We start from the raw sequence: 21786 nt of genomic DNA, 5'->3' as shown, positions 1-21786 counted from the left end.
TGGGAGTGGGGGAGGGGTGTTCAGAAGGTGAGAGAAGCAGAGACCCAGGATGGTCCTAGGGACATCCTGCACCGGACCTATTCTCAGCCACCATGTCCCATGGATGCCATTCCCAGCCTCGCACCCACCTCCTCCAACAGCAACCACTGCTTCTCCATATTTGCCTCCTGCAGGATGACTTCCTGCCTCTTGAGCTCCTGGGCAAAAGACTGATCCTGGCTCAGACGCTGGCTGAGGGGTTATGCCCTCTAAAAACAAATGCTGTAATTCCAGTCGCCTGAGAGATCCGTTTTCAGGATGGAGACACCTGCCCACCCAGCCCAACATTCTACCACTCCTCCCATGGCCATCTGTCAGTTGTCAGGTGTATGTCCTTCCTGTCCCCTTTCAGTGCGACACACCTCTGTGCTTCTGCAAGTGAGAGCGTGGTCACGTGACCCACCACCAGCTTCACGTGACCACGTAGTCAACCTGTCTGCCGCAGCCCTGCAGCATGGATGGTAGAATATTTTGCCCCTGAGGTTGAGATGCTTGCTAGAAGAATTTGAACCTCCTGACCCTGGTGAAGATAGAGAGCTGAAGGAAGGCTGGATTTAGAGCTGAAACTTCCAGTGCTAGTGCTATGCCTGGGCCTTGCTCTTTAGCAGCACAGGGCTGGCAAGGAATACTTGATGAGGAAGGGGTTTGGAAAGGAAGTTATTTTTATTAATCTGTATGATACTCTGGAGACATATTAACACACACACACACACAGTATGTCTTGAAAAATATTGATAAGCAAACCAAACACTGTGAGGGCAGGCAAAACTACCACTTTGCTCTATGCCCATAAACCTTGCATACCAGAATCAGGTAGGAAAAAACACCACTTTCCATCCTGACAAATAAAAAAATGACAGGGTCACCATGTTTGGTTGTTTTCCTGAAAATAATAAAACTTTGCAGATTTACTCTTAACCTGGACTGCCCAAAATCCCCTATCCCAAACCAAAACAACTGTATGCCTGACTTTCGCTTCTGTCTGAATATGTATTACATTTTTGAATGTGAAAAACATGTAGCGTGAATTCAGGAACTTTGGAAATGTTAAAGTTTATTCCCTTTAATTTAATATGTATTTTTACTTGGCAAGCCAGTCATTTTGAAGTTGTAGTCTCTCACATTTGTGTACTCCTTTGTTATGTTTTACAGTCAAAACTGCATACATTTGGTCTATTTACCACATTTATTTTTACAATGGAATTATACTTTCTATGTATAATACCAGTCTTTTCTATTCCACCAAATAAAGCATTTTGCTTTATTATTTTCTTATTCAATTGAAAAATCTATACCTCATCACTTTTTAGAGGCTGTATGGTATTACTACCATAACATTTTCCATGGGCACCACTATGAAGAAATGGTTTTCCTGTTTCAGTTAATTTTCTGTACTTTCTTAATTCTTTTAACTTTTAAGCGTATCAATGAAACACCCATATTTTGAGATGCAAAATTCAACTTCTTATTTTTTCAAAACTTATCTCATCCTCTCTATCCCTTAATACACCCTTCCCAGCCACTCCAGTCTGACTGGGTAACTCACTCACATAGAAGAACTTTTCTCAACTCCATGTTTTTATTCACACCACCCAGTCTTTCATATATTCCAGAGCCCAGCTTAATTGAGTTCTTTTTCTCCTGAGGTATGCCCTGAGTAGCAGCCCATGGTAACCTTTGCATTTAATGTCATCAGAATAAACTTTTTCAATGAGCATATTATTTATAGATTAATTATCTATGTGTGTTCCTGTGTTATCTTTGCATCTATATTTTAAGTTCAAGGAGAAGGGTGACTTCTGACAACTTTAAAACAGAACTTTATTGAAAACACAAGACTCAAATAGACATCAACACACTAGAACAACAATCAGAAGGGTAGCTGGCTTACTTATGATGGCTCAGTTCACTCTAGCTGAAATACTAAGTGTCACAATTTAGACAAAAACACAAATATCAACAAATGCTCTGTCAGTTCTAATATTCATTTGGCATCAGAAGAATGATTCTGCTCATACAGAGTTGGGCAAAGTCAGTGCTAGCAATAAAGATGTACACACATCTTTACAACACAACTGACCATGTAAACCAAAACATTATTCAAGGAATTGTTAACTCAGGAACATTAGGACAAAGGCAAGTGATTAATCATACTAATTTTACTGGCCTGCTTCAGGGTCATATTGATCATTTGTTTTGCTTTGCAGTTCCCTAGCAAACTCCTCAACTTCATGGAATGCAGAAATAAGTGGCTCAAGACTGAAATCATCATCAGTGAACAACACCATCTCCTTTTTGATATTGTTACCAATATTCTCAAACATTGCTAGAACAACTTGAGTATTGTCATTTGTCTCTTTCCTGTTAAAAAGGCCCATAAATTCTGACATTGCTTCAGCACTGAGTAGTTCTTTTGTCATGACAGGATTTTCAGACAAATTCAGTAGTATTTTCAGAACATGAAACCTTGTTCTGGTATTGCCCATGGCTAGTAAGGAGAGAAATCCTGACATATACTTGGCAACCAGTGTGTGATAGTAGTTGTAGTGAGGTGTCTAATCATCCTTATTCCAGAAATTTGCTCAGGGGAATCTAAGCTATAAGAAAGGGTTTCTTCACACATTTGACATATATATGTCTGAATCATGTTTAGATTTGGATATGGTGAAGCCAAGCGAATCATGTTTTCCAAAAAACTTGTCCTAACTTGGGAGGAGGAATAATTGAGCAAGGTTTCAATAAGTGAGACAACACCTGAATCCCGAATGAAATCTCGGGTAAATTGAGAAGCACTTCTCATACCCATTGCGATTTTAGATATTTCATGAATAAAAGGATCTCGGATTTTGTCCATTAATAAAAGGAGTTCTTCAAACTCTTCAGAACCAATATTAAGCTCACACTGTATGCAGCTGCAGGACCAACTCTCAGGTTCTGCACTCTCTCTGGCCCTAAGATGTTCCCGAATTTCCCTGACTGACCTGTAGGATGGATCATATTGAAATGGGAACTCAGGATCAGGCTGACCAGGCTGAAGCAAAGATTCCTGCTCTTCCCCTTCTGGGTTAAGTTCCATGTGCTTTGGCTTTCCTCCAAACATTTCAAAGAACATAGATGCTGCTTCTTTTGGAAATCTAAAGGGTATTGGAGATGGGAAGCCAACGCTACCCCATGGACCAGGCTTGAACTGAACAGTGACCTCTTCCCAGCTCTGGGGCCTGTGTGAAGCATCAGGTTCTTGCTCAAATGAACACCTAGACCTGCAAATGGCCCTGAACACAGGGTTAGGGTTTGATTCAAAATGGGCCTCATCTCCTGCCCAGAACCAGGATCCCACTATGGGATCATCCTCCTCATCTACTGTCCTGGTCTCACAGTTGGTCCCATTGTCAGTCCTGTTATTGGCCTCATCTTTAGCTCCAAACCAGGACCCAAAAACTGCCTTTTCCTCATTGTCTGGCCTGTTCTCACAAGTTACAACAGTTCCAGTCTCGTTAATAGCCTTCTCTTCAGACCAGAACCAGGACTCAACAATTATCTCATCATCCTCTGGATTGAATGCACAGAATGTCTCTGCTTCTACACTGACTTCTTTTGCAGCACAGGACCAGGACCCAAAAATGATTTCTTCTTCAGTCCTTGACCTGCTCTCTTCTATTGCCTGAGGCCCAACCTCTATACTGTTGTCTTTTTCAGCCCCAAACCAGGACCCAACCAGAACTGAGGAAGTGATTTCCTCTTCCTCAGTCACTGGCATGGACTCGAAACTGGCTCCTGCCTCCATACTGGCCTCTTTTTCAGCCCATAATGAGGACCCAACAATGGCTTCCTCCTCTTTAGCCTCTGGACTGCATTTGTTGCAAAAGCCAGCCTCTTTCCTAATGATCTTTTTCCTGGCCCAGAACCAAGACCCAACAATAGCTTCCTCCTCAGCTGCCAGCCTGTCCTCTTCTCTAGCTTCAGCTGCTGTCTTGAGCCTGTCCTCCTCCCCAGCCCAGAACCAAGAACCAATAATGTCCTCCTCCTCAGCATCTGGCCTGGATTCTTCTTTGTCTGTAGCCACTCTAATGGTTTCATCTCCTTTCCAGAACCAGGATGTGATCATGGTCTCCTCCTCGATCAGTGGGTTGGTCTCTTCTCCAGTCTCATCATCTGTACTGACCTCTTCTGTAGCTTGTAACCAGGGCCCTATAATGGTCTCTGGCCTTGTGTGTTTCCTGGACCAGAACGATGAATTAACAGTGTCCTGTTCCTCCTCTGGCCTAGACTTCCACCTGCTTCCATTGGCAGTATATATGCAGGGGTCTTCTTCATCCCAGAAGCAAGACTCATTATTGATCTCTTCAGCCTCTGCCATAAATTTGCATCTGGCACCAGTTCCATACTTTATACTGACCTCTTCTGTGGTCCCAAACCAAGATGATATAATAACCTCCTCCTTGTCCTTCAGGGTAGACTTGTTGGTGACCTCAGTCCCCACACAAGCTTCTATTCCATTCCAGAACCATGACCCAATAATGGGTTCCTCCTCAGCCCCTGGCATGGTATCACAACTGACTTTAGCCCCAGAATCCATCTTGGCCTGGTTTCCAGCCCAAAACCAGGACCCAAATATTGACTCTTCTTCATCTCCTGGCCTGGCTTCTCCAAACTCAGCCTCTGTATCAACCTCTTTTCCATCCCAGAACCAGGGACCAATGACCCCTTCTTCCTCAGACCTTAGCCTGGATGCACAGCTGGCTCTAATATCAACTTCCATACTGGCCCCATCACTGACCCAAAACCAAGACCCAAAAATGGTCTCTTCCTCAGCTTCTAGGTTGGTCTCTTCACTAATCCAGAAGCAGGAACCAACAATGACGTTTTCTTTATAATCTTCTAGCATAGATTTGGAGGTGGCCTCAGCCCCAGTTTCCATACTGGCCTTTTCCCCAGACCCAAGGATGAAATTGCCAGTAGATTCCTCCTCAGTGCTTGGTCTGGATTTACTGCTAGCATCAGTCTCTATACTGGCTTCTTCTTCAGTCCAGAACCAACTGCCAAAAATGGAATCATCCTCCACTTGAGAGCTGTACTTGACACTGGCCCCACCTACTATGCTGGATTCTTCTGCAGCCCAGAACCAGGTCCCAATGAGGAACTCCTCTTTGGACCTGGTTTCTGGCTTGGCCCTGGCTCTGGACTTATTTTTGACCTTTTCCTTTGCCATTATTCTGGCCTTGGCCTCTTTCTTGAACTTGGGCCTTGACAAGTTATTAGCCTTTTCTCCAGGCCAGAACCAGGACTCTTTTTGGACTACATCTAAAGATCCAGATACAAAATCAATGGAAGCTTCTTGCTTGGTCCTGTGCCTGGCCCTGACATTGGCCCCTTTCCTGACTCTGGGTTTAGACCTGCATTTGCCCTCCTCTCTAGCCCAGAGCCAGGAATTCACATTGTCCTCACATTCAGATCCAGAAATGGACTCAAAGACTTCTTTCTTAGACCTAAGCCTGGACCTGTTATTGGTCTCTTCCTTGGGCATGGACCAGATATTAGCCTTTTCTCTGGCCCAGAGCCAGGATGTCTTAATAGATTCATCCTCAGAGCCGGCACTAGACACATAAAACTCCCAGTTGGTATTGGGCCTAGACATGTCCTCTTCTTTGGCCTTGTGCCTGGATCTGGCATTGGCCTTTACCCTGTCTCTAGGACGAAACTTTGTACTGACCTCTTCTCCACTCCAGAACCAGGAATTCAGACAAGATCTGTCCACCCATCTGAAATCACAATTGTGAGAGATCTCTTGTTTGAATGTAGGCGTGGGGCACCACCAGGATCCCACATTGGACTTCTCCTCTGACCCAAACAAAGGCTGTATTCCTAATTGGGACTTGACCTTGGTGACAGGAAAGGAATCAGTGTCCACACTGATCAGTTCCTTATCCATAGATAAGGTCTTCATTTTAGCAACTGACTCAAACTCAGTACTGACCAGTGGCCAGGCTATGGAATTGGTCTGGGACACTCCCTCTCTCTTCAACATCTCCTCACCATCATATTCAGTCATGGTCCATGAAGGGGTTTTATCTGTAGGCCTCACCCCAGGGATTACCTTGGCCTCATTCTTAGTATGTACCACACCTACTGCCATGGTTTCTGCTTTGGGCTTTGCCCCACTTACTACCATGACATCAGATTTAGGCCTTACCCCAGGCATTACCTGTGCCTGGGTTCTAACCTTGGGTCTGACCACCAGTGGGACTTTATTCTTTCTTTCAGCCCCACCCCCAATCTCTTCTTCAGCCTTCTTTTCAGGCTTCTCCTAAGCAGCATGTTCAATCTCAGCCCCAGTCATGGTATAAGTTACAGAGGAGGCCCAGTTAAGTACCCCTACATGTCTCAGCCTCTACCACAGATCTCTCACAGTTTTATATCTTCACACTATGATCTTCAGTTCAGGTGATATAGTTGAAAACAAGAGTTAGAGTCAATCACCAGTCCATCAATCAATCGATCTCCTTCCAAAGCCTAGCCTCAGTCAATACCACAAAGTGCATAGGTATAAGCAAGCTGCGGGACGATGGATGTTCCCAGGTAGGAGCAGACCTGTTGACGGTGGTGGTCAGCAGCAATCCAACACCACCAGAGCTGCCACTAGAGATGGATCTAAGGAAAAAGAATGACACGGGGCTTTGAATCTCTTCTAATTGCATCACTCCATGCAGAGATTCACATGGAGAGACTGGACCTTGAATACTTAGTGGAACAGTTGGACCCACATGTTTTACCCCAGATTTTGCCACATTACTTTGCCTGCTATAAAACAGGTGTGAAACTGGTGAGTGTTGGCAATGGGAGAGGCTTAGGAGGCCCCAGATTACCCTAATCACTCTTGGGCCAGTGTTGATTTCCACTTCCCCACCCAAAGTTGTACCTACTTGACACCAACCTGCAAGGATGTGGTGCAATTTTCCCCTCCTTTCCTTGATTCCAGGGTCGTCAAGCCCTAAAGCAGCCTTGGAATAAGTAAAAATAAAGGAAAGAGTGGAGCCTGACTGTGGATAAATAAGAGGGCACGCTGACCCTGATGGAAGTATCTCTTACCACAAGAGTTCAATTTGTTGTTTCCTATCTCAATGTCCATGTTCTCAGGTTTTCTCTTCCCTATCACAACCAATCCACACATACACCAATATTCCTAATATCTATTGAAGGAAATGGAAAAGGGATGCTGTGGCAGTTGCAAATATAGCAGCAAGCAGGAGAGATGGAGGAGTTCCCATACCCACTTAGATCAAAGACACTTGCCATGATCTTACTCTATAGTGTTCCCCTGATTTACCCACCTTCACGCCAACCTCCAGAGATTTGAACCAGTCTCCTCCTCTCCTTCCTTATAGAAGTGAGCAGCCTTAAAGGAAGTCTATGGACAGACACAAAGGCAAAACATTCAGGAAATAATGGCAGCAACTGAATGCTTAGTGGACAGACCAACACCAAAAAGTATCCATATTATCTTCTATCTTGTTGAAAACAAGAGTTAGAGGACCTGTTGAGAGAATATTCTCATTTAATTTAGGCCCTCTGTTTCAGGGTTCTGGATAACAGCCGCTTTTCACATTACACTCTGACCATTACATTACTCCCTTCTCCAGTTATGAGGATTCACCAGTAGGTGTTCACAGTACCTTGTACTGGTACTACAGAAGTGGGGTAAAGTACCCATCATGTTACAGAAAACAGATTGTGCAGTGGCACTTGTAATTATGACTTCTGTCTCACCCTCACCTCCTAGTCCATCTTTTACTGCTACCAATTTTGAGTGAAGGTGAGGAAGAAAGGCAAGGGAAGGGCTTAGAAAGCTAGTACAAAGGGGAATTTTAGAAGGTATTCCTGGATGCCTGACCTGTTCTGGTCACAGTTAACTCCATTCATATTTGTGTTTCCATTCAATGGCTGCTGCTCATGCCCCTCCCCCATACACTACCAGTGTCAGGCATCTTGTCCTGCTCTTCCTTTTTTTTCAAGCCTCTCTACAAATGCAACCTGTGGGATGAAACCGCCAGACCTACCACGAAGACTGAAAACTGCGTATCAACCGGGCACCTGTGGGAAGAGGCAGCATCCAGAGCACGAGGTCCAACAGGCCCCTTTCCAGAATTAGGGCCCGGGAGTAGCAGACACCACCGCCCCCTTTCCCCCCAGCCAGATGGACACACAACTCTGATGCTGCACCCCCTCCCAGCTCCAGCTCCGCCATTTCTGTTATAGCAGGTTCTCCCCCTCCCCCACCCCGACAGCTCTTTCTGGGCACAGCACTGTCCAGGGCGGGTCATGGGCGCCTGGAAAGCTCGCTGCGGAGTGGCTGGCGCAGTTCGCTCCAGAGGATCCGAGGGAGCATTTCCCGCTAGCCCCCATGCCCTGGGTCCGGCCCGCACCGGTCACTGCCTCTCCTCGCCAGGGATCCCGCGGCGCTGCGCACCTCTGTCACGGACAGGGTACGACCGGGTCGCCTCTCCCTTGCCAGGCTGCCAGAGGCTGGGGTCCGGGCAGGCTGTAAGCCGGGCGACAGTGGGGGTCCCCCCACCCCTCCCCACGACAACCCACTTGCCTTCACAGGCTCAAGGTGCAGGTCGTTTTCCTCCCCCTCTTCTCGGAGCTCCTCACTCGGATTCCCACCACCTAGAGGGCGGTCAGAATCGCAAAAAGGCGTCCCACCCCCCGCGGTGCCGCACCAAACTGAGCAGGGACTGCGCAAGATGCGGCAAGAAACGCTCTCAGCAAGGGTGTCAGGAAGGGGGCGGAGGGATACAGCACGAATGGGCTAGACGCCCCCTCCCTGGCCCACCCTAGTTCCTACCGGGGGGGGGGAGGGGGCAGGAGGTGCGCCAGCCTAAGGGGCGGACCTCTGCAGACCTCTGAGGCGACCACCCCCTCACTGCTAGCACAGCAATACAAGGGACCTGGGGACCATTGGTGGTGGGGGCTAGAATCGTGAGGTCAGGGGTGGTGGTGGTGGTGATGGTGGCAGTGCTCTGCAGGCAGCAGCAGATATATATCAACAGCCCCTATGTGTATGAGAACCCCCAGGCTGCTTGGTCTGCCCACCATGCGCTTCCCCATTTGGCCTGCCCTCTTTCCTGGAGGCTGATGAGCTAAGGTGGGAGGGGGCTCCCATGGAGGCCTCACCACTGTGCCTTTTCTAAAGGAAGGCAGACCCACACCTCTAGCCTGAGAAAACCAACCACTGCTTTGTGCCCATTATTTCTACCACACAGTTATTTTCCCCCTCTTATTCAGACTGGTCACATGTTTTGCCATTTTGCAGTCCCCAGAGTTGCCCAAGAAGGAGGGCCTTCCCTTGTAAGGACCCGCACTAGGTCATAGGATCTTTCAGGTCTGTTGCCCCATGGCCAGGTGTCAGGATAGTCCTGGCTACTTCTTCCACTGTCTTGTCTATCAAGTCTTCTCTTGCAGTCACATCCAAGCTCTCATTATCTTTGGCAATGTGGAAATGTGGCAGGGATTAGAACCAGCTTGGATCTCAGCCACTGGCAATGCACACCTATCTAGTTCCCCCAAACACTCTTTGGAGAGGGCCCCATCATGTACCTACTTCTCCAAGACAGAAGCCTGGTGGTTCTTAAATCCTGAGTCCCTTACTCCTACATCCTTCCTCTAGTCTTGAGCTCTTCCTTTCTGTGCTCCATGGGGCAAACAGAGCAACTGAACTTAAGCACAAATGTGGTTGAGCACAGACCTGTTGGTGCCCATTTTAAACCCTTTAAATTAAATTAAATGGCACTTTCACTGTGGTAGGCTGAATAAAGGTCCCTCAGTGATATCCACATCCTATTCTCCAGAACCTGTAAATATGTGATGTTACAGGGGAAAAAGAATTAAGGTTGCTGATGCAATTAAGATTGCTAATCAGCCGACTTCAAAAATAAGAATATGCTGGGGCTTCCTGGCCATTGTAATTGCAAGGGTACTTCAGATGTGCAAGATGTAGGCAGAAGAGTCAGTGTCATAGTGAAGTAGCCTGATAAAGGTTTAGACAGGGCATTGCTGGCTTTGAAGATGAAACAAAGCCAAGGCCCAAGGAATGCAGGCAGCTCCCAGAAGCCAGAAAAGGCTAAAGAAACAGATTTTCCCAAGGGTTCCTCAGAAAAATGAAGTCCTGTCATCACCTTTAGTTTAGACCAGTGGGATCCTTTTTGTATTCCCAACATCCAGGACTGTAAGATAATGCATTTGTGTTATTTTAAGCTGCCAAGATGGTGGTAATGTGTTACAGAGGCAGTAGGAACCAAATTTACTCACCATCATGATAGTCCATTCTACTCGACTATGTTTATTTGGACCTCAACCCTTGGGAGGATCACTTTGGGGGCTCTTTTCTTACCACTATAACCACCCTCTCCAGCATTCCCCATCTCTATTTACTAAAGAAAAATGTTTGCATCGGCTTTGAGATTCATCTTGGAGAAAGTCCCTATATATTGAAAATCACTGATGTTTTTGAGAATGAAAAGAGAGCCATATTCTTACCACGAATTTTCATATATTTTCACTTCAGCTTTTACTTGTTTTTAACTATTTATTATAATTCTGCAATATTTTGGTGATAAAAAAACATCTGTAGATGATTCTATACAGTATCTGGACTGACAATGGATGTCAATTATCAGAGGAGTGCTGCTTTTACTGTGCTGTTTAATGGCTTTAGCTGAATTGTGGATCACTTTTTTCTTTGCTCCATAGCATACTGTCTTGGCGGAATGCCAGGCTTGAAGAAGGGAATGAACTCTGCTGGGATCTGTGGGTGTGTGAATCTCTTTGCCTTCCCGAAGAAGTCTTCTTTCACTTTCTTAAAGTCTCTGGTGTCTTCCATTCATTCAATAAATATGTATATGTAACTACTTACTTTTCCTAGGCACTAGAGATACAGTAGAAACAAAAATGAAAAATATCTCTGTTCTTGTGGAAGTTATATTTACTTGTAGTTTCTTTCTTATTCCATTTTTATCCTAAAATTTTATGGTCATACCAGCATAAAGTTGTCTGGTAATTCTCAAGGTGATTCAATATTGATTCTGAGTGGATATTTATTGACAATAGAGTGGATCTACCACAAGTCGACTGATTATACTGTGAGACTTTGAAAATTTGTTGGACAATTTATTCTCAATTCACTTACAGAACAGGCCCTATTGCTGTTTAATACTTATCAAACTGAGAAAAGTCCTACTTTAAACTCTTTACGTGTTAGCACTTTATGTGTATGTATCAGGTAAGTTAAGTGTCATCTTTAATATCAGAGAGCCTATAAAAGATTGAAACAGGATGCTGAGCTATGTCCTTCTGGTTGCTAAAGTAATATTCTATTTACTTCCTTTTAAAGTAGATTACAACAGCCAGTTTCACTCCCCAGTATCTCCAACTAGCACCTGTGCAACACTGACTAGCCTTGAAATCTAAATGTCTGTAGTGTAAGTGGTTGACATTGAGCTTTAATTGCCAAGGTATCTGGTTCAAAAGACATCCATTATACTATATATAGAAAACTTGAAAGATTCCACCAAAAACTGGTTGAACTGATAAACAAATTCAGTAAAGGCTCAGGATACAAGATCAATGTACAGAAATCTTGCATTTCTATACAGCAATAATGAAGCAGCAGAGACATTAAGAAAACAGCCCCATTTAAAACTGCACCAAGAATAACAAAATACCTAGGAATAAACCTAACCAACAAAGTAAAGGATGTGTACTCTGAGAACTATAAAACACTGGTGAAAGAAATTGAAGATGACACAAAGAAATTCAAAGACATTTCATGCTCGTGGATTGGAAGAACAAATATTGTTAAAATGTCTGTACCGCCCAAAGCAATCTACACATTTAATGCAATCCTTATCAAAATCAACAGCATTTTTCACAGAATTGGAACAAACAATCCAAAGGTTTGTATGGGACCACAAAAAACTCCAAATAGCCAAAGCAGCCTTGAACAAGAAAAGCAAAGCTGAAGGAATCACAATTCCAGACTTCAACTTATATTACAAAGCTGTAGTGATCAAAACAATAAGGCACTGGCACAAAAACAGACATGTAGAGCAATAGAACAGAATAGAAAACCCAGAAATGAACCCACAAGTATATGGTCAATTAATCTCTGACAAAGGAGGCAAGAATATCCAGTGGGAAAAAGTCTCAACAAATGGTGTTGGGAAAACTGGACAGCAACATGCAAAAGACAGAAACTGGACAACTTTCTTGCATCATATGTAAAAATAAATTCAAAATGGATTAAGGAGCTAAATTGGAGACCTGAAACCACTAAAATTCTAGAGGAAACACATAGTAACTTTTATGACATTGGGTATAACCACTTTTTTCTAGATACCTCTCCTGAGGCAAGGGAAACAAAAGTAAAAATAAACTATTGGGACTACAGCAACATAAAAGCTTCTGCACAGCAAAGGAAACAATCAACAAAACTAAAAGACAACCTATGGAATGGGAGAAGACATTTGCAAATGACATATCCAATAATGGGTTAGTATGCCATATATAAAGAACAGATACAACTCAAAATCCAAAACATAAATAATCCAATTAAAAATGGGCAGAATACATGAAGAGACATTTTCCAAAGAAGACATCCAGACGGACAACACACACATGAAAAATGCTCACCATCACTCATCATCAGGGAAATGCAAATCAAAACTATAATGACATGTTACCTCACACCTGTCAGAATGGCTAAAATCAATAACACAGGAAACAACAAGTGTTGGCGAGAATGTGGAGAAAAAGAAACCTTCTTGTACTATTGGTGGGAATGCAAACTGGTGCAGCCACTGTGAAAAACAGCATGGAGTTTCCTCAAAAAGTTAAAAATAGAACTATGCAGGGTGCCTGGGTGGCTCAGTCAGTTAAGCATCTGACTTCAGCTCAGGTCATGATCTCAAGGTTGATCTGCATCGGGCTCTGTGCTGTCAGCTCAGAGTCTGGAGCCTGCTTCAGATTCTGTGTCTCCCTCTCTATCTGCCCTCTTCCCCTCACGCTCTGTCTCTCTCTCAAAAATAAATAAACATTAAAAAAAATTAAAAATAAAAATAGAACTACCCTATAATCTGGCAATTGCATTACTAGGTATTTACCCAAATAATACAAAAACACTCATTTGTAGAGATACACGCACTCCTATGTTTATGGAAGCATTATTTATAATAGCCAAATTACAGAAGCAGCCCAGTGTCCATCAATTTATGAATGGATCAAGAAGATGTGGTATATATACAATGGAATATTATTCAGCCATAAAAAGATTGGAATCTTGACATTTGCAATGACATGGATGGGGCTAAAGAGCACAATGCTAAGTGAAATAAGTCAATCAGAGAAAGATAAATACCATATGATTTACTCATATGGGGAATTTAAGAAACAAAACAAATGAGCAAAGGGGAAAAAAAGAGACAGAGAAGGACAAACCAAGAAACAGATTCTTAATTATAGAAAACAAAGTGATGGCTACCAGGAAGGAGGTAGGTGGGGAGATAAGTTGAATAGGTGATAGGGATTAAGGAATACACTTGTGATGAGCATTGTGTGATGTATGGAATTCCTGAATCACTAAATTTTACACCTGAAACTAATATTACACTGTATGTTAACTAACTGGAATTAAAAGTTAAAAAAAGACCACACACAAACACACACACACACACACACACACACACACACACACACATAATTTATTGTCAAGTTGGCTGACATACAGTGTATACAGTGTGCTCTTAGTTTTGGGGCTAGATTCCCATGATTTATTGCTTACATACAACACCCAGTGCTTATCCCAACAAGTGCCCTCCTCAATGCCCATCACCCATTTTTCCCTCTCTCCCACTCCCCCATCAACCCTCAGTTTGTTCTCTGTATTTCAGTCTCTTATGGTTTGCGTCCCTCTCTGTTTGAAACTATTTTTCCCCTTCCCTTCCCCCCATGGTCTTCTGTTAAGTTTCTCAAGTTCCACATATGAGTGAAAACATATGATATCTGTCTTTCTCTGATTGACTTATTTCACTTAGCATAATACCCTCCAGTTCTATCCACATTGTTGCAAATGGCAGGATTTCATACTTTCTCATTGCCAAGTAGTATTCCATTGTATATATAAACCACAATTTCTTTATCCATTCATCAGTTGATGGACATTTGGGCTCTTGGCTATTGTTGAAAGCACTGCTATAAACATTGGGGTTTATGTGCCCTTATGAATCAGCACTTCCATATCCTTTGGATAAATTGCTAGTAGCACTATTGCTGGGTTGTAGGGTAGTTCTATTTTTAATTTTTTGAGGAACCTCCACACTGTTTTCCAGAGCTGTTGCACCAGTTTGCATTCCCACCAACAGTGCACGAGGGTTCCCGTTTCTCTGCATCCTCGTCAACATCTGTTGTTTCCTGAGTTATTAATTTTAGCCACTCTGACTGGTGTGAGGTGGCATCTCAATGTGGTTTTGATTTGTATTTCCCTGCTGATAAGTGATGTTGAGCATCTTTTCATGTGCCTGTTGGCTATCTGGATGTCTTCAATGGAAAATTGTCTATTCATGAAAAGACATCCATCTTGAATAAACATATGGCTAGATGTATGACTCACCTACTAGCAAAACAACCATATAATGAACTGGGACACCCCATCCATGAAATTACTTTTCAGAACATCCTGGTTAACCTAAGTAACTGAACTCTTAACTGATCCTCCTTTTTTCTTCCCCTGCCCTAAGTCCCACTTTTATGCTTTAAGTTAGCCAATAAGTAGTGAACTTGTGGAACCTAGGCTCCCCACCCTCTGAGCCTAATAAAGGAAGAGTCCTAGTTCTGTTCTGTCTCCTATACCCACCATATGCTTGGGACCTATGCCACAACTTAGAACAAAATAATTTCCCAAGCATAAAGCCAGGGATACAGAAGAAGCTGTGCCCCCAGTCCCACCCGTATCTCCCACATACACATGCATGTAAACTTTCAAACTAGCATATCCCTTGATTGTGCAGCTCAAATTATTTCCTCTTCTCTCTTATCATTAGAGTCATAGAGCTGTTTGTTTGTTTGTTTTTTGCCTCTTAAAGAAAGATCCCAACCAAATAAATGGAGAGATATTCCATGTTCAAAGATAGGAAGACTCATTATCAAGATGTCAGTCCTTCCCAACCTGGTCTATAGATTCAATGCAATCCCAATCAAAACCCCAACAGGTTATTTTGTGGATATTCACAAACTGTTACTGAAGTTTATATGAAGAGGCAAAAGACCCAGAATAGACAATTCAATATTGAAGGAGAAGAGAATCAGAGGACTGATATTATCTGACTTCTATAGTTACTATGAAGTTACAGTAACCAAAATGGTATGATACTGACAAAATAGTAGACATAGGCACCTGGGTGGCTCAGTCAGTTATGCATCTGACTCTTGATCTTGGCTCAGGTCATGATCTCACAGTTCGTGAGTTTGAGCCCCACGTTGGGCTCTGCACGGACAGTGGCGAGCCTGCTTGGGATTCTCTTTCTCCCTCTCTCTCTCTGCCCCTCCCCTGCTCATGCTTTCTCTCTCTTTCTCAAAATAAATAAACATTAAAAAAGTAATAGAATTTTTTAAAAAAAGAATAGACAAATAGATCAATGGAATAGAGAGTCCAGAAATATACTGACATAAATACAGTCAATTAATCTTTGACAAAGGAGCAAAGGCAATATAATGGAGCAAAGATGGTGTATTCAACAAATGGTGCTGGAAGAAATGAGCATCCAACTGCAAGAAACCTAATTTAAACACAGACCTTACACCCTTCAACAATTAACTCAAAACATCACAGAGCTAAATATTAAAAGCAAAACTATAAAACTCCTAGAAGATAACATAGGAGAAAACTTGATGACCTTAAGTGTAATGATGACTTTTTAAAATAGCTTTATTGAGATATAACTGACCTATTAAAAACTGCATATATTTAACATATACAATTTGGTAAGTTTGAACATATGCATACTCTCATGAAACCATCATCACAACATATTTACCACTTCTAAAAGTTTACTTGTGTCCCGTTGTTGTTGTTGTTGTTGTTGCTGCTGCTGCTGTAGTTGTAAGAACACATAACACAAGATCTACCTTCTTAACTAAATTTTAAGTGCATAATACTGTATTGTTAAGTATGGGCATTATGATGTACAGATCTCTAGGATGTATTCATTGTGCATAACTGAAGCTTTATACCTGTCCAACAATTCCTCATTTCTTCCTCCCCCCAACCCTTGGCAACCACCACTCAAATAGAGTGGGCAATTTTAGATACCACACATATATGGACTATATCACAATCATGATGTGGAATCATGTAGTATTTGTCCTTCTGTTACTGCCTTATTTAACTTAGCATAATGTCCTACAGGTTCATCCATGCTGTCACAAATAGCAGGATTTCCTTCTTTTTTAAGGCTAAATAATATTCAATTCTATATATACCACATTTCCTTTCTCCATTTGTCAATGGATATTTGGGTTGTTTCCTTATCTTGGATATTGTGAATAGTGCTGAAATAAATATGAGAGAGCATAAATCCCTTTGAGATCCTGATTTCAATTTTCTTGGATATATGTATACCCAGACATGGAATTGCTGGTGTATTCTATAGTGGCTGCACCATGTTATATACACCATTTTACATTCCCACCAACAATGCATAAGTATTCCAATTCCTTCAAATCCTTGCTAACACTTGTGATTTTTTTTTTTTGATAACAGCCATCCTAATAGGTATGAGGTAATATCTCATTTTGGTTTTGATTTGCATTTCTGTACTGGTTAGCGATGTTGGGCACCTATTCATATACCTGCTGGCCATTTGTATGTATTCTTTAGAGAAATGTCCATTCAAGCCCTTTGCCTATTTTTCATACTTCATTTATTTGCTAATGAGTTGTGGGAATTCTTTATATATTTTGGGTATTGGCCGCCCATTTTCTCTCATTCTGTAGTTTGCATTTTCATTCTGTTGATGATTTCCTTTAAGGTACATAAGTTTCTTTTAGATGCGTAAGTTTTTTTTTTTTTTAGTTTGTGTAATCTCATTTGTCTATTCTTGCTTTTGTTGCCTGTGGCTTCAGTGCTATATCCAAGAGAGCACTTCCAAGACCAATATCAAGAAGACTTCCCCCTATGTTTTTGTATAGGACTTTTACAGTTTCAGGTCACATGTTTAAGTCTTTAATCCAACTTGAGTTGATGTTTGTGTATGTTAGGACTCTAACACATCTTTTTTGAGGACACAATTCAACCCATAACAAATGATAAAAACTTTTGAAATAGTAGTAATGGATGTATAACTGTGCATGTAATTAATGCCACTTAATTGTTCACTTAAAAATGTAAAATTTTATGCCACGTATATTTTACCTTAATAAAAAAAAAGATATCACACCTTGTCTTCTCTCCTCAGACCCCAGTTACTTTCCTATCTCAGCTGGTGACCTTCTTTATTCAATTGAACAAATGAAAGCAAATCGAAGAGAACTTCCACAAACTCCTACCACCATGCCTACTCACCACTTGCATCTGTGCCCATAAATTCTGCCTCTTCTAATGTTTTGTTAATGAACTGGCCATGCTCCTATCTAAAGCCAGCGTCTAAATGTATCCACTGGATGATGGCCCATCTTCTATTCAAGGTCATTGTTCCAAAATTTTCTTCTCTCTCTCCTTTATCATAAACATTTCCCTTTCTAGAAAGTGAAATGTCCCCATCAACAAACATACTGTACTATCTCCTACCTTAAAAGCAAAATTTTTCCTTTACCTCACATCATTCTATAGCCACTACCCCTTTTTTTTTTGCTGCAAAATTCATCAGAATAGTGGTTTGTAGTTAGCATATTGACACTGTCTCCTCCTTTTTTTTGATATGACTCCATTCTTTCATTTCCAACATCCAATGAACTTTTATTTATTGCTCCATTGAAACTGCTCATCAAGAATGCTAATGATCTCTATGTTGGTAAATCCAATAATCAATCCTCAATCCTCATCTTGATCTATCATACAAGTGAGCATATAATTTATTATTCAAATAAACATTTCTGAGAGTAAAAAGGGTGTTGTTAACAAATACAAAAGCCATAAACTGGGATTGTCTTGGGAAAATAGGGATATTTGGTCACCTTACCTATCAGCTATGTTGGGCAAGGTTAAAAACTCCCTTTTTGAAATATCTTTACTTAGCTTCCAGGATATTATATTCTCCTGGTTTTTCTCCTACTTTAGTGGCTACTCCTGACTGCATATTTTTAGCTTTCTTTTGTTGTTGTTGTTGCTTTTGCTAGTTCATTGTCATCTTCTGTATCTCAATATTGTAATGTCCCAGAGCTCAATCCTTAGACCTATTCCCTTACTACATACACTATCTATATTCCTTAGTGATCTCATTAAGTCTCATGGCTTTAAATACCATCTGGGGGCGCCTGGGTGGCTCAGTCGGTTAAGTGTCTGACTCTTGATTTCTGCTCAGCTCATGATTTCATGATTCATGAGATGAAGCCCTACATCGGGCTCTGTGCTGTCAGCGTGGAGCCTGTTTGGGATTCTCTCTCTCTCTGATTCTTTATGCCCCTTCCCTGCTCTGTCTCTGACTCTTATCTCTCTCAAAATAAACAAAGTTAAAGAAAAAGAAAGAAAGAAAGACCATCTGTACCTTGATGACTCTCAAATTTCTCTCTCTAATCTGATCTCTCTCAAAAACTTTTCATCTCCATGTGTATATATAAAAGGCATCTCAAATTCAATGTATCATAACCTGAGCTCCTGACCTTCCCCCAAAACCTTCTCCTCCCAGTCTTCACCCATCTCAATAAATGATATCTTTATTCACTCAGTTGTTCAGCTTCAGAATCACCAATTCCTCATTTTCTCTTACTTTATATTCAATCCATCCACAACATCCATTGGCTCTACCTCCAAATATATGCCAAAGATGGATATTTATCACCATATCCACAGCTAACAACTTAGTCCAAACCACTTCCATATATTACCTAGACCACTGCAATTGCTTCCTAACTCCAAAATTTTCACCATTTTCATTCTTATTTTCATAGGGTTCATTCTCTTCACAGTAGCCAGGCTTATCCTTAAAAAACATGTCATATTGGGGCACCTGGGTGGCTCAGTCGGTTGTGCGTCCAACTTCGGCTCAGGTCATTATCTCACGGTTGAGCCCTGTGTGAGGCTCTGTACTGACAGCTCAGAGCCTGCAGCCTGTTTCAGATTCTGTGTCTCCCTCTCTCTGTCCCTCCCCGAATCACTCTTTCTCTCTCTCAAAAATAAACATTAAAACTTAAAAAAAAAAAACAACATAAGTCATATCATGCTGAGCCCCTTGTCAAAATCCTCTAATGTGTCTCCATAACCCTTAGAATAATATCCAACCTTCTTTCCATGGCTTACAATATCTCACAAGATCTGGTCCCTGGCTCCACTCTAAACTCATATTCAACCATTCTTCCATTGCTTGCTCCATTTGAGCTACACTAGTCTCCTTGCTGTTTCCTGAACAAACCAAGCATATCCCTACCCAAGGGGCTCTGCATTTATTGTTTCCCAGTGCTTATAATACTTTCCCCTAAGATAACAGTTTCATGGTCCATTCTCTCATTTCATTCAGGTAGTTGCTTGGAGAGAATTTCTCTGATTATCTGATCTAAAATAGTATTCCCCCTTCAAATATCCTTTATCCTCATACTTTGTTTTATTTTTATGCATAGCATTTATCACTACTCAATATTATAATGTATATTTTATATATTGACTTTCTTATTATCTGTTTCCCTCCATTCTTATATGTAAGCTCCATGAGTATGGCACTTTATCTTATTCTATGCTATATTCCCTAGAAACAGGGCCTGGCACACAATAGATTGCTCAATAAATATTTGCTGAGTATATAAATGTCTCTGGATCTCTGAGGTGCTTTTTTGTTGGTGATTATGTAAATCAGATCAGTTTACACCATAATTTAAAATCTGAGGAGAGTTATTATGCTTTATGCTTCTATTATTGACCAAATAGACTAAGAAGCACCCCACTAAAAATCTTTAGACTATTTTGTTGGGAGATAATATTTTGTGTAAGTTAAGGTGAAAGTGTCACACCCAGTGTTTTTTTTCCACTATTCTACCAACTAAAACAGGTGGAAAGGTCATGTGTATACTTCCAAACTGGAAAATAATACTAAAAAAAAGTTGTAGAATTTTAATTTTAGTTTTAGTTTAGAATTTAGAATTTAATTTTAGTTTAGAATTTTAATAAAGCTTTCACAAAATTCAATACATTTACCATAAGGATGAAGCTTCTTTTTTCTTAAGCTGATGTAAGATATTGAGCCAATAAATAGAAGTTTGAGTATGTATTAGTTTGGTGGGGCTACCATAATAAAATACTACAGACTGGGTGGCTTAAACAACAGAAGTTTATTTTCTCACAGTTATGGATGCTAGAAGTCCAAGATCAAGGTGTCAGCACGTTTTAGTTCTCCTGAGGGCTCTTTCTTGGCTTTCAATAAATACCTTATTGCTATGTCCTCACATGGTCTTTCCTCTGTGTGCATGCATGTCTGGTGTCTCTCTGTGTGTTCAAATCTACTTTTTATAAGGACACCAGTCAGAATGGGTTAGGCCCCAGTCCAATAGCCTCATTTTAATTTAATCACCTATTTGAATGCCCTGTATCCAAATATAATCACATTCTAAGATACCAGAGTTTAAGGCTTCAACATATGAATTTGGGGACAGCTCATGGGAAAAAGAGTGTTAAAATGAACCCCTATCATATTTTAGGAACTCTATCACAGGACATGTTTCCAAGTTGTCCTATCATTCATGGTGAGGTGAAACTTACAGTGGCCAAATTTCACTTTGTTATGGAAATCTGGGGAGTCTGACACTCATTTATGTTTTACTTATTATAAAATACCCTTTACGAATTCATGGATGGTGGCATGGTGATGATTGGTTGGAAGTCTACAAAAGATGTCCATAAAATGCCCCAAACTCAAAGTATATGAGTAGCCTGTTTTACCACAGCATTTATTTCCCATCTGGAACTTGCTTTACTGTTTCTGTGACTACTGCCTTTACTGTAAGTGGTGTGGCAGGCTGAATAATGGCCCCCCCCCCAAATATGTCAATGTTCTGATGCCTGAAACCTATCAGTATGTTATTTTACAGGGCAAAAAGCTACTTTGCTAATGTAATTAAGTTAAGGCTCTTGAGATGGGAAGATCATCCTGGATTATGCAGATAGACCCAATGTAATTGCAGGATCCTTAAAACAGAGACAAGAAGGTGAAAGACAGAAGACAGAGATAGGGCAATGGCATCAAAGGTTAAACTGGTGCAAGGAAAGAGCCATGAGTCAAGGAATGCAGGCAGACTATAATGTTCAAAAAACGCAAGGAAGAGGTGCCTGGGTGGCTCAGCCAGTTAAGCATCTGACTCTTGATTTTGGCTCAGGTCATGATCTCACAGTTCATGGAATCAAGCCCTGTGCCAGGCTCTGCACTGAGAGCACAGAGAATACTTGGGATTCTCTCTCTCACTCTCTATGTGTTTATCTCACCTCATGCTCTCTCTCTCTCTCTCAAAATAAACATTTTTAAAAAGGCAAGGAAACAGATTCTCCTCTCACAACCTCAG

The 21786-nt window shown here is 41.5% G+C and overlaps 1 protein-coding gene across 1 annotated transcript in view; it reads right to left on the bottom strand.

Moving 5' to 3' along the window:
• Window positions 1–1843: 1843 nt before the first annotated feature.
• Window positions 1844–21786, bottom strand: part of GPRASP1 (G protein-coupled receptor associated sorting protein 1) — a 42013-nt gene continuing 22070 nt past the window's right edge. Inside the window, 3 exon segments of the mRNA XM_053201475.1 lie at window positions 1844–2578; window positions 2581–7037; window positions 7368–7444. Coding sequence (XP_053057450.1) covers window positions 2199–2578; window positions 2581–6376 — 4176 coding nt within the window. The 5' untranslated portion in view covers window positions 6377–7037; window positions 7368–7444 and the 3' untranslated portion in view covers window positions 1844–2198.

Source organism: Acinonyx jubatus, chromosome X (assembly GCF_027475565.1).
Source record: "Acinonyx jubatus isolate Ajub_Pintada_27869175 chromosome X, VMU_Ajub_asm_v1.0, whole genome shotgun sequence".
NCBI classification, from domain to species: domain Eukaryota; kingdom Metazoa; phylum Chordata; class Mammalia; order Carnivora; family Felidae; genus Acinonyx; species Acinonyx jubatus.
The sequence above is the reverse complement of the archived record's forward strand: the minus strand, read 5'-3'. Positions and strand labels throughout refer to the sequence as shown.